Here is a 13575-nt window from a genome sequence, read left to right on the forward strand (position 1 = left end):
TTGTTATTCATTCTTTGTTTATCTGTGTTTTCAGGCTACAGTAAGCCTTAGTTACTACTCCATATTGAGGATGGCGCATGGGTGGGATTCATATTTCCATAATCCCCCACCTCTACCATCAGATCCAGGGACTTTGAGAAGGACATCTGAGTCAGATGGGTGCCTTCCCCATCATATTGAGGACTTCACTGGACATCATGGCTTTGCCAGCGCTGGTGCTTCACATGAAGCCCCTGTCTTTAACTCGGACTTTAACACAAACTATTGCTCAGATCCTAGTGTTGTGAATTCCAGGTCAGATTATGTTTATCAAAGGTACTGTGGTGAAACACAGTGGCAAGCTGATGGAGAACAAATGGGAAAGGATTACTTGCAACGATGTGAAAATGGTAATATCCCGGATTTTGCTGCAGACGGATTGCAAACATCTGACTCTTTTCCATCATCTTTTGGAACAGACTTTCAAGGACTTAAGGAAGATTATGAAATGCCAAGTACATCATTTCTTGAGAACTACTCAGATGTCAGTAGCTGCTCTGATGCAGATGCTGGTGAAACAAGACCACCTTGTAAATTCATGGCAAGTAAGTCCTATTCAAATCCTAAAACTGATGGTTCCGAAAAACAAGGCTCATCATCATGGTTTTTTACTCATACGGATAATATGACTTTTGCGACTGAGAGTTTGTGTTCAGATATGTCAGAGACTGATGTACTTTTATCGTCAAATTTGAAGGCACGACAAAACATAGTTCAGTCTCCAGAGGACAGTTTGGAAAATTTAGAAAAAACAGTTACATCATACACAGGACATCATCGGTCCTCTACTACCTCCTACACGAAGACAACTACCAAGAGCAAAACTGAGCTTGAAATAAGTGAATACGGTGGTTTCCAAGATGAAAAACAAAGGAAAGATGTGGAGGGAGATCTTGCACAAACTCATTCAGACCTCTTGATAAGTGGTCATGAAAACTTTGCTCATGGAATAGATGAGTATCCAGATGACAGTGAGGAAAAGCAAATTAATTCAGCTTCTCCAAATATCATAAGTACGTTAAAATATGATCAAGTTCCCATAAATGAAAATGGCGCTCAAAAGGACACGAAAGAACTGTTGAACCAAGAAAAGGCAGGACCTAATCATCCAACCTCAGTAGATTGTCAAAATGGAAATATGGATCAAGATGTGCAAAACAATGGTGAGGTCTTTGAAGGGGAAACGAGAGAATCAGATTTACTTGAAAACAAGATTTCAGATGAACATAAATCCCAAATTCCCAAATCCAACAGAGGTCAACTTGAAAATAAGGATTCTGACTGCCAGAAGAAAGAAATTCAGACAGATGCCATTAAATCCTCCAAGGCATCCAGTTCTAATGCTTCTACACAGCAACTGTGGAAATGCACAAGGACCAGTCATGATGTTAAATCTAACTTATTATCTACACAAAAGTCTGATGAAAGTGTGGCTGGTGAAGTTTTTAGAAGCCTTGATGAGCGCAGTGAAGATCTTTTGAGTGATGTCAGTATTTCAGGGCTTTCAGAACCAGGTTTGATGCTTAAAAGCTGCAGCAGCAACATACATCTCAATGTAGATGAAGTACAAGCAATTGCAGGAGAAAAGTCAAATGTTGAGATTTCTCCTGATCCAGAATGTAGTGGCCGAACTGACACTAAAGACTATTTATGTATGGACACTAGAGATGAGAACAAGCAAGGTGCAGGCGTTCATGTAGGATCCTGTTTAAAGTTGAACAGCTTGAGTCAAGGTGCAAATGCCCATGTAGACACAGAACTGGCAAGTGCAGCAGAGAAGACAAATATGACTTTTTCTTCAGATTCAAATTGCAGTCATCTCTTTGCCAGTAATGAAGGTCTTTCTACAAATACTAATGACTTGAACAAAGAGAGTGTTGCCACTCATCCAGATTCCTCCTTGCAACTGCAGAAGCCTGGTACGGATACACATCCCTCTCTAGAAATGGAAGACACAAGTCAATCGGAAAAGAAAAACCCAACCTCTCTTCCAGATCAAGATCATCGCGATCTCAATATCACCAGAGACAGTCTTTCTATTGACATCACTGACAAGGACAGGCAAGGTGTTGATCATCATTCAGAATCCTGTTTGGAGCCAGAGAGCTTAAACACAGATACACATTCTTGTCAAGAAAGGACATTTAAAACTTCGCTAGAAACAACCTCGGTCTCCTCTCCAGATCAAGACTGTAGTGGATCCAGTGTCACTGTTGATACTAGCAACAAGAATCTCAGCCATTCAGAATCTCCCTTTAAACAAAAGAGCTTAAACACAGATGTGCAAACCTCTGTAGAAATGGAATTCAAAAGTCAATCTGAGAAGAAAAACCCTACCTCCCCTCTAGATCAAGACTGTAGCAGCCCTAGTGCAACCTGTAAAAGTCCCTTTGTTGATGCTGTTGACAAGAACAAGGGAAGCGTTGCTGCTAATCCAGAATCCTCCCTTCAGTTAGAGTACTTAAACACAGACACACATCCTTCTCTAGAAGGAAGCAAGGAAAGTCCAACTTCCCCTCCAGATGTAGATTGTAATTGTCCCAACATCACTAGTGACAGTCTTTCTGTTAATAATACTGACAATAACAAGCAAAGTGTTCCTAGTATTTCACAATCCTGTTTAAGCACAGACACATGTCCCTCTAAAAAAATGGAAATCAAAACCTCTTCTCCAGATCAAAATTGTGGCAACACCACTGTAACCGGTGACGGTATTTCCATTGACACTAGTGACGAGAACAAGCAAAGTGTTGCTGCTAATCCAGACTCTTCCCCACTGAAAGAAAGCTCCAACACAGACACACATGGCTGTGTAGAAAATGAATGTATAAGTCCCGCTGATAAGGCAAGAGCAACCTCTTCCACAGATGATGAATCTAATAGCCATGTGGTGACAAGTGACTGCAACAAGCAAAGTCCTAATAGTTTAGAATCCTGTTTGCAATCAAAACCCTCAAGCTCCAACACAAATTTTTCAGACTGGGCAAGTTCAGAAGTGAACGCAAAGACAACCTGTTCTCTTGATCAGCAGCAATCACTACGTGAAAGTCCAGTGGGCCAAGAACCTCTGGGTCTTGGGGAGGATTGGTCTGAAAATGCTAGAGACTCATTTGAAGACATGGACATCTCTACAGAGGAACAGCCAGACATGCTGTATGGTGAACCTCTGTCCAGAGATGACTCCTCATGTGACACTAATGAATCACAGTATAAAGAAGCATTTCTTACTGAAACTGATGGGAAGAACATGGACCATTCAGGAGGACAAGCTCCGCAACTAAAATCCGCAGCTGAAATGAGGAAAATGCTGCAACCTGTTGTAATATTCAAGAGTTTGGAGTCAGAAAATGGAACAAGTGACTCGTATTACTGTGCAGATTGCAAACACACAACTTATAGCACAGATCAATCAATTGAACACTACCATTGTTGCCATTCAGTGAACAATTTTGACTTTTGCAAAAGTTGCAGTCTCTATTTGGTGAAAAATGAACAAGCTGGAAAACATTTGTGTGGTGACGTTAGAGACGGGTCTCGGCGTCCTTCAGATCCTAGCCCACAGAAAAAGGGAAATCGCCAAGGCAACCATAGGTGCAATAGGTGCAGACTGACATTTTCAAAAGTAATGCATTATATCAAGCACATGCGGACTCACACTGGGAAAACACCATTTAGGTGTAATGACTGTGGCTCCTATTTTGCACAAGGCGGGAGCCTGCAAAGACACAAGCGTATACCTGGTAGATGCAAGCAGTCCAACCTCCCAACTAAAAATCCTGATGTGGCTGTCAGACAAACTGACAGACCAAAACAAAAGGATGGGGTGCAAAGTAACATAGATATGCCAAAATGTTTTGTTAAGCTTTTCGACATCTCCAAGACAAATCTGTGTGGATTATGTGGTAAAACCTTCCCTACTGCAGAAAAGGTTAAAAAGCATCTCTATAAAGTACACCATGGAAAGGGTACAGTAGTGTCGTTAAACCAGAGTACCACAGCAGTCAGTGAGAGTGATGAAAAGCAGGAGAAAACTCAAGAAGTGGAGAATGACATAATAGGAAAATATAAATGTCCTCTATGCCCACGGCTTTTTAAGTACTCTTACAATCGAGCGCGACATTTGCGTGACTGTGTTCGTGATGCGATATATGGTGGCAAGGAAAAAGTTGCTGGTAAATATCGATGTCCTTTGTGCCACACTATGTTCACTATGACATCCAATCGATATAGGCATATTAAAACAAGCTGCCTCAGAGAATTTCTTAATCAACTAGCAAAAGAGAAAGCAAAAGAAAGGACAAAGGTTGAGAAAGAAACAGTGGAAAGAGAGCAAAAAACACAAACGGTTGAAAAAGAGCAGAAAATGCAAACAAGGGAAAAGGAGAAGAAAAAACAACCACCATCAGCTTTGACAACCTCCAGGTCTGTGCCACGATACAAATGTAACCTCTGTCCTGCAGTTTTTTGTTACGCTTCTGGAAAGTACAGACATATGAAGAAACACGAGTTGTTTAAACTCACTGGGAAAATTATCAGGTACCGGAATTCCATTTTCTCCACCAAGAGTAATCCTGAAACTTTAAATGGTACACAAAATGAAGATGGAAAGGAAAACTTGAACTCAGCTGAAGCAAAGAGCAATCTCAGTTGTCGCTTCTGTGGTAAATATTTCAGCTCTTCACAGTCACTGAAGAAGCATGAACGCAATCACCGTGGTGAGAGACCATACCGCTGTCTGGAATGTGGAAAGGGATTCAAGAAGCGGTCCCATCTGATTGCTCACAAAATTATTCACCAGAGGAGGATACAGTGCACTGTCTGCAAAAAGATTCTACCGACTATTGGAGAACTGATCCAGCACAGAAGTTCACATCTAAGGAGGGGAACGCTTCAATGTCCAGACTGTATTATGCAGTTTCAGCATCCCGCACATCTCCTCAGACATCTAAAAACCCACAAAAATAGAGAAAACAGGGCACTTAGACTTGAAGAGGGAACAGAATCAAATCATCAGCAAACCTTGGAATCTGTGGAAGAAGAGGATGAACCAAAGCAGATGCAGTGTTCCTTATGTAAAGAAGTATTTGATGATGCCCAAGTTCTAAGAAAACATTGTCTCACCCATATATCAGGGTCTTCTTCAAACCAGTGTCCATTTTGCAAAGGAAATTTCAGCAATCGCCGCTATTTATTGCGCCATATGATCAAACACACTGGGGACAAACCCTTCTCTTGCGGCAATTGTGGAAAACAGTTTTACCGTAACATATGCCTTAAAATTCACAGTCAGAAGTGTTCCCCTCCTGAAACCCGAACTCTCGAGTCTGAAACAAAGACAAAAACACTATATCCGTGTCCCTATTGTCCACGGAAATTTTCTAAGAAAGACCGTTGGAAAAATCATCAGCATGCCCACAAGATAAATTCTGTGCATCCATGCTCAAGATGTGGGCAGTACTATGGACCTAATAAAATGAAACAACATCAGAGGAACTGTGAAGAGACAACAGAGCTGAGCACTGGCTTATCTCATGACACCAACTGTAATAAAAGCAGTCTACCAACAAACCAGGATACTCCTAAAATGTCTACACAGCCCAATGCAACCACTCTGCTTCAGTTTAAATGCCCCTACTGTACCCGGAGGTTCAGGTTCAGGTCATTATTCTTGAGACATCTGGTCTCACATACTGGTGTGCAACCATATGCATGTATGCACTGTGGTCAGAGATACAGATCAAAGACATTATGTTTGCAGCATGAAGCTTTCTGTGACGGTGTTAACAAAGATGCGCTAGTAAAACTCAAAAGCACTGCTGCAACGAAACCTCCCAACATTCCTTCTCCCATAGAGGCAGAACCAAAGCCCAATGCACATGGTGAAACGGAGTACAAGTGCAAATTCTGCACCAAGACTTTCATGAAACCAAGGTACCTGAGACGTCACATTCTGACACACAATGAAGTAAAACCATATCGCTGTAAGGCCTGTGATAGCTGCTTTTCAAGGTACGATCATCTGAAAGTACATCAGACTCGCTGCAAAGGTAAAAAAACAAGGTTGGAGGTCCGTATTCCCAAAATCAGTTTAGAAGATGTTGGCAAAGGTTGGCAAAATAAGTTTGGCATTGAGAGTGCAAAAAAGCAGGAGATGTTTGAGTGTAAGGTCTGTTCTAGAAGCTACACAACTCAGTCTAAACTTTCCCGACATTTCACCATGTTCCATGCCACAAAGTTATTCAAGTGCACACGCTGTGGCTCCTCATTCGCTCATGAAAAATCTCTGAAAAAGCACAAAAAGATGAGAAGGTGCAGAAAGGTCTTGAGGGAAACAGCGGCTGCTTTACTGCAGGGAACCAGTCCTCCAGCAGAAAACATGCCAGGATCTCTTGATGGGATCAGAAGCCAAATGCTGAAGAGGATCCAGCCTTGCTTTAACAAGAAGTACAAGTATGTTTGTAGCTATTGCCCCCGTGTTTTTGGAAACAGTTGGCAGTTAGGTGTTCACACCCGCCTGCACACAGGAGAGAAGCCATATTCATGTGATTATTGTGGTGAGAGATTTATAAGGAAGGATTATGTCCAGCGTCATTTTCCAAAGTGCCCCAAGAAACACCAGACGAGTACAGTTCTCTGTGACCTATGTGGTGGCTTTTTCCCTGCAAGCAAGCTTGAAAATCACAAGAAAGGTTGTGGTTTAACAACAAGCTCATCACCAGTTTTCCAAAGCCAGCAGTCAGCCACTCATGACCCACCAAAAGGCTTTTCTTGTGCATACTGCAGCTCCCGATTTCTGCTTTTTTCACAGCTCCAAGAGCATTTTTTGAGCACGCACAAGCTGGAAACAATGACTCAACCAGTGTCAACTGCCCCCCTACAGCAGCTTCTGTCAGGCATCAAAGAAGAGCCTGTGGATGAGAGTTGTGATGAAAGACTTAGTGACAATTTAACACAAAGCCTTAATACCGCTATTAATATGGAGCCCTCCAAGCAGTTTTTTTGCCAACTATGTAATATGTTCTTTGCAAACAAAGCTGGACTAACCGGTCATCTCCGTACACATGCAGTGGGCCATCCTTTTAACTGCAAGTCCTGCAATAAGGGCTTCTGGAACAAAAGTCTCCTCCGAAATCACTACAGGAAGTGTAGAAATGGACGTATTCCAAACCAGCAGTTGGAGACACCTTTAAAAGCAAATTTTGATTTTGCTCTTAATCACTCTGCTCTTGCGTTCAGAGGCGGCTCTACAATGACTAGCACTGGGCTTTTCTGCAACGATGATTTAATGGACGAATCAACAAAAAATTCAGAAGGAAATGACGTGCAAAGCAGCTCAAGTAAAGAGAAGAAAGCTGTGCAGTATCAGTGTTCAGAATGTGAAATGAGCTTCACAGATGGCTTAGTGCTCATCAGTCACCTTGAAGACCATGGAAGACAAGAACAAGAGAAAAAGCGCAATACATGTCCTAAGTGTGGGCGGGTGTGCACTAGTCAAGGAAATCTGGAAAAACACATGAGGATGCACACAGGTGATCAGAAATTCCCTTGCTTCGACTGCTCCAAGCTGTTCTATACCAGGTCTGATCTTGAAGCCCACAGAACATGTCACGATCTAAGCAGGCCATATACTTGCAAACTGTGTAATCAGCGGTTTTGGACAAGACCATCTTTATGCAGCCATTACAGGGAGGATCATGAAGATGATGTATTTAGTTGTCGATTCTGCAGCAAATCGTATGCAGTAAAAAAATCACTAGCAAGACACTACAGAAACTGGCATCCAAAACAGTATAAGGATATCAAGGCTGCTGTGAGGGAAAAGAGCAGCAGCGAACAGCACTCAAGCAGCCAAGTGAGCACAGCTGGTGACAGCGAGGAGGATGAAAATATCGGCAGCGAAGACAGTGACTCAGACTCCGCACCATACTTCCCGTGCCACGTGTGCGGAAAGACCTTCCCAACGTCAGAAAGCCTTGAGGATCACCAGCTCTGTCACCTGGGTGAAAAGCCGCATGAATGTGAACAATGCGGTAAATGCTTTTTCCAGGCATCTCAGCTGCAGCAGCATCATCGAATGCACAAGTCTGAATTTCAGTGTCAAACATGTGGCAGAGGGTTCATGTCTCTCTTTGCTCTGCGTAACCACAAGCACAGTCATGGTAAAAGTCGCTCACATCGTTGTTCCAAGTGTCACCTATTTTTCAATGGACCTTTGCAGCTAGCAGAGCACATGTCGACACACCGTGAAGAGAATTTTCCATGTGATATTTGCAATCGTGTGTTTCTGTCCAAGAGTAGCAGAGCTGAACACTGGAAAACCCATTCCACATCAAGTGACCATCCTTCACCTTCAGTGTCAAGGGGAGAATGTGATCAACCTGCCTCACGCTCTGAAAGCTCATTTGTATTCACCTCAGAGCTTAAATACCGCTGTGGTGTTTGTAGCGAGCGCTTCAGAGATCCAGAGGAGCTCTCAGAGCATGGCTGCATGGAAGCTAAAGAGCGACCATACTCTTGCACCGAATGCAATAAACATTTTCTTCATGCATCTCACCTGAAAAAGCACAGGAATACCCATCAACAGTTAGAGTCCAATCGTAAATATTCTTGTAATCAATGCAACAGTAGCTTTGCTTCCTCTCAGCTCTTCTTGACCCATCTTAAGAGCCATATTGGCACTGTAGCAGAAATTAAACAAGAACTTGATGATGAAGATGGTGAACCATCACATGTTTTTAATTGTCCAGTTTGCAGCCAGTGTTTTCCATGTGCCATGGATCTGTTTCATCATTTCCCAACGCATCCTGATGGTACAATTGAAAAAATTAAATTTGCCTCTGGAAGCAAGCTTAAGGAACACGAGCAGTATAAGCTGACCTCAGCTGCTGAATATGAATGCACAGAGTGTAAGCAGGGCTTTTTGGGAGAAGCTGGTTTCCGCCAGCATAAGTGTTCCGGGCAACCGCAGGCAACAAAAACGGAATGCTCAAATCCATCCTCTAAAAAATCCAGCCCATCATATTTTCAAGCAGCAGAAGAGGACGAGGAGGAGGAAGAGGTCGATGTTACAGGAGACGACCTGTACAACTGCCTTGTCTGCTCAATGCGGTTCACCTCTAAAAATGTCCTTTTGGAGCATCAAAATAAAGAACATCCAAATGAGAAGCCATTCACATGTGAGCTTTGTGGAAAAACATTTGCCAGGAAGCGATACCTGAAAGAGCACGAGCGCAGGCATCGTCAGAAAGCCCAAAACGAAACTCAGGCGGCCGAGAATAAGTTCAAATGTTCCCAGTGCGAAAGCAAATTCACTACAGCCCAAGAGCTGTCTCTGCATATGAGAAAGCACGCTGAAAAAGACGTTGGAGAGTACCGATGTGACATGTGCTACAAGTCATTTAGCCAGTGGTCTCTTCTTAAACAGCACCAAGAAAGTCATGTTGGTGAGGTTGTGTATGAATGCACAGAATGTGACAAAGCCTTTGCTTTTCCTCACCTGTTGGAGGAACATCAACAAACTCATGCGGGGTCCACTGAGTAATGGTTCCTAAATACCACATACTTTAGTTACAGGTATTCAAGGGAAGTTAAGGTGTCTTCAAACCCTCTTCATGCCTTACATCTAACAGTAAACCTCCACTTGTAATTGATAATTAGAATTACTCCTTATTTGTTTCCTCTTGTGCGTACTTGGAAAGCACTTGGAGAGATATGAGACTAAGATTTTCTGTGATGGATCTTCTCCTGGGTTTTTATTCCCTTTGTATATACTTTTAGTTCTGATGTTGGGATTTGTATACAATAAATAAGCAACATAGTTTCTTGACAGTATTTGTAAAATTGTCAAAAGAAGTTTAATATTCTGTTTAAACAGAAAAGGCATGACAGAATAATGTCTTGGATTAAGACTTAGATTTCTGATCATATATTTTTGTTTGTTTGTTCGACATATATTTTGAAATAGTTTTAAACAGTTTTTTTTTTTGTCGGTATGTAAAGTAGACTTTACACTGGTCATTTTAATCCATTGATATTTTGTATGGTATGACCGTTCATGTAAAAAGTATATATATCTATATATATAATTTGTAATTTAGTTTCTTTTCCTTTGATTGTCAAAGGGTGCTTTTTGATAAAGATATTCTGATTGAATTTTCTTTCCACAAACTGATGTTACTTTTGAGAAATTTGAGTTCATGCATTTAGTAAAGTCAGTGAGGAAAGCTATCTGTGTCTTTGTGTATTTGTTTGCTCTGGGGAAAAACTAACAGAATAGAAGCTGTGAAATTTTTTAGCTTGTCAGGAAAATTATTAATTTAACAGGAACAGCTGATTGGAGGAATTCACCAGCCAAAATTAAAATGATAACGTTTTTCCAAAATTCGTACATGTTCTTACTTTTTTTTCTTTTTGATGAAGACCATTATCAATTTGAGAACTCAAGATGATGACTGTTTTCACACAGTCGACAAAGAAATACATGTGGGGGATCTGTTTTTTCAGATAAAATAAAATGGACTTGCCTTTTTCTGGTGTCAAATACATGTTCAACCATGCTGAAGTCAGCTTTAGAAGACTTAAATAGTTAAACTTTATTAAAGTAATTTGCTAACTGATTTTTTTGGTTGTAGTAGAAGTAGTAATACCTTTTATTCTTCAATCACATCACATCACGGTTACATTACTCAGTAGTTCCTTAGTTCTCGCATATGGACTCTGAAATTGTTCTTGTTTATGGTGGATCAGGATTTGGAGGAGGCCTGAGGTTAATCCTCCAGCTTCTGCACATATGTTGAAGTGTCTTTAGGTAAGATACACCCCAAATATCCCCTAATGTGAGTTTGCATGTGTGTGTACAAGAGTAAATTATGTCTCTATGGATGGTGCTTGCACTAGTAAAAAAGTGCTTTGAGTGCTGGATAAAAGCCAAAAAAAAGTGCTATATATTTCAATCCGTTTAGAGAGGGTAGAAGATTACCCTGTATAAAATTTTTCTTTTTACAGAAGATTAGACAGACACTGGTGATATTACTGCTGTGAAACTTGGGGTTCAGTGTTGGATACCTAGCCTTAACTAGTTAAAAAAGTCAAATTAGTTAGGATTGAGGCAATTTTGTCATTCCAGCACACGTATTTTCATGAAGTGAGATGAACTTTGCACTCAAGTGCTGGTTAAAGCCACCAAAAGTAATAGCAAAATATACAGAAATAAGGAATACCGAGATATTTACAGTTGAAGTGTATATTAGAAAACAGCTGTTTTTAAGTTTAAGAAAACAGTGTGTGGCGGATAGTGCAAAGATACAAGTGGATTCACATGACTGTTACCCTTCGGCTGTGAGCAGCAGAAATGAGATGCCAACAGAGTTCAACGGCCCTCAGGAAGAAGCTGTTCCTCAATTGACATTGTAGTTCACAAGTTGTGCTTTATCCTGAGAAAGTAGAGGTTATGGTGTACCAGAAAATGTTAAGGTCTTTAGTGGTGTACCACGATACATAAAGCTGCAGACCACTTCCACAGCTGCTCCCCTAATGTACATAGGTGGAGGGAAGGTTTTGCTGCTAATGAAATGATTATCTTCTTTGTTTTCTTGACATTGATGCAGAGATCCCTGCACCAAATCTCCAGCTGCTTTATCTCCTGTCTGTGATCACAATCATCATTTTTGGTGCTGCATTCCACAATTGCTGTATCATCTGCAAATTTCACAATATGACTGGTGTGATGTTTTATTTAGCAGTCATAAGGTGGCCACCTGCTTAATATTGTCTTGGCGTGGACTTCACTAGATCCCTGAAGGTGTGCTCTGGTATCTGGCAGCAAAATATTAGGAGCAGATCCTTTAAGAACCATAAATTGTGAGTTGGATTCTCCATAGATGAGACTTGTTTTCCAGCACATCTCACAGATGCTTAATTGGATTGAATTCTGGGAAATTTAGAGGCCAAGTCAACAGCATAGACTTTTTGTTCTCTCCATTCTTGAACCATTTTTGCTTTGTGGCAGGCCGCATTATCCTGGCAAAAGAAGCCACAGCCATAAGGGAATACGGTTTCCATAAAACAATGTACAGGGTCTGCAACAATGCTTAGGTAGGTGGTATGTGTCAAGGTAACATCCACATGGATAGAAGAAACCAAGATTCCCCACCAGTGTCAATGTATCCTGATCCCAGGTGTCCCACAGTAAGCAAAGCACACACCATGTGATGTAAAAAAAAAAAAACTTTTTTAAAGTGATTAATAAGACGAGGCTACCTTCTTCCATTCTTCATGGTGCTCATTGTTAGTGCTTTAGGCCAGCGGTCCCCAACCTTTTTTGCGTCACAGACCGGTTTATGTTCAACAATATTTTCACGGACCACCCTTTAAGGTGTTGTGGATAAATACAACAAAATAAAACCAGCACCGGTGTCCAATAAAAAAAAAAAAAGATTTATTCATAATACACAGGAAAACACCCAGGGAAACAGAGTAAACGATAAAAAAAATAATGATAAAAACCCTGAAAACCATAGATTTCACACCCAAGCTTCAGCTCTCGCGGCCCGGGGATTGGGGACCGCTCTTTTAGGCAATGGATAAGGGTTAGCATGGGCATCCTGAGCACAATCTTATATTCCTGTGTTGTTGTTCCTGGATCATTAAAATTAATGTTGGTCCAGGTTGACATTGCAAGTGACCAATAGCTTAGACTTATTTCTCATTGTTGTGATGTCATACTTTTGTGACATGGACTCATAACCATAACTATAGCCCCTAAACCCACTCACTCTCACCCCGATTCCTAATCCTGACCCTAATTGCCCCTTTGTTGGATTTTTCCTGAGTAGACAATGACAGGGTTTTTTTTTTTCCCATGCAGAAAAACTATGACATCATTACAATGTGATTAGTCACTTGCGATTTTGAACTTGGAACAACAGTATTTATGGTGATGCAGGCTGATATCTTTCAGTACCAGCCCTAACTCTTTTGGCAATCTGACCTACAGTAACTCCTATGTTGAGTCAGACCACACAGGCCAGGCTTCACTACCCACATGCATCAGTGAGCCAAGGCAGCCCATTAACTTGTTGCTGGTTCACCACTTTTCCTTCCTTGGACCACTTTTGATAGATTCTGACCACTGCAGACTGGGGAACATCCTACAAGAGCTCTAACCCAGTCATCTAGCCTTTACAATTTAGCCCTTTTCAGACTTGCTCAAATCCTTGCACTTGCCCATTTTTCCTGCTTCTCACACATAAACTTTGAGGACAAAATGCTCACTTGCTCCCACTCATTAACAGGTGTCACGATGAAGAGAGCATCAGTGTTATTCACTTCATCTTTCAGAGGTCATAATGTTATGCCTGATTAGTGTATGTCAATAGAATAAACAAGAAGGAACTTGGCACACATCCCTGAGGGAAACCAGTACTGAGGATGATGGAGTAGGAGATGTCATGGATTTTCACAGACATCAATGGGCTTACTGAGTGTATCAGTGACTATATAACCTTCTGCACTGACTCTGTTGTTCCAGCTTGAACT

General features: G+C 41.3%; 1 protein-coding gene across 1 annotated transcript in view; it reads left to right on the forward strand.

Moving 5' to 3' along the window:
* Positions 1-10545, forward strand: part of znf1035 (zinc finger protein 1035) — a 32708-nt gene extending 22163 nt beyond the window's left edge. Inside the window, exon 4 of the mRNA XM_006795952.3 lies at positions 35-10545. Within this exon, the coding sequence (XP_006796015.2) occupies positions 71-9580 (9510 nt within the window). The 5' untranslated portion in view covers positions 35-70 and the 3' untranslated portion in view covers positions 9581-10545. The remainder of the gene's footprint in view (positions 1-34) is intronic.
* The last annotated feature ends 3030 nt before the right edge of the window (positions 10546-13575 follow it).

The sequence above is a fragment of the Neolamprologus brichardi genome, chromosome 11 (assembly GCF_056152115.1).
Source record: "Neolamprologus brichardi isolate AB-2024 chromosome 11, ASM5615211v1, whole genome shotgun sequence".
Taxonomy (NCBI): Eukaryota; Metazoa; Chordata; class Actinopteri; order Cichliformes; family Cichlidae; genus Neolamprologus; species Neolamprologus brichardi.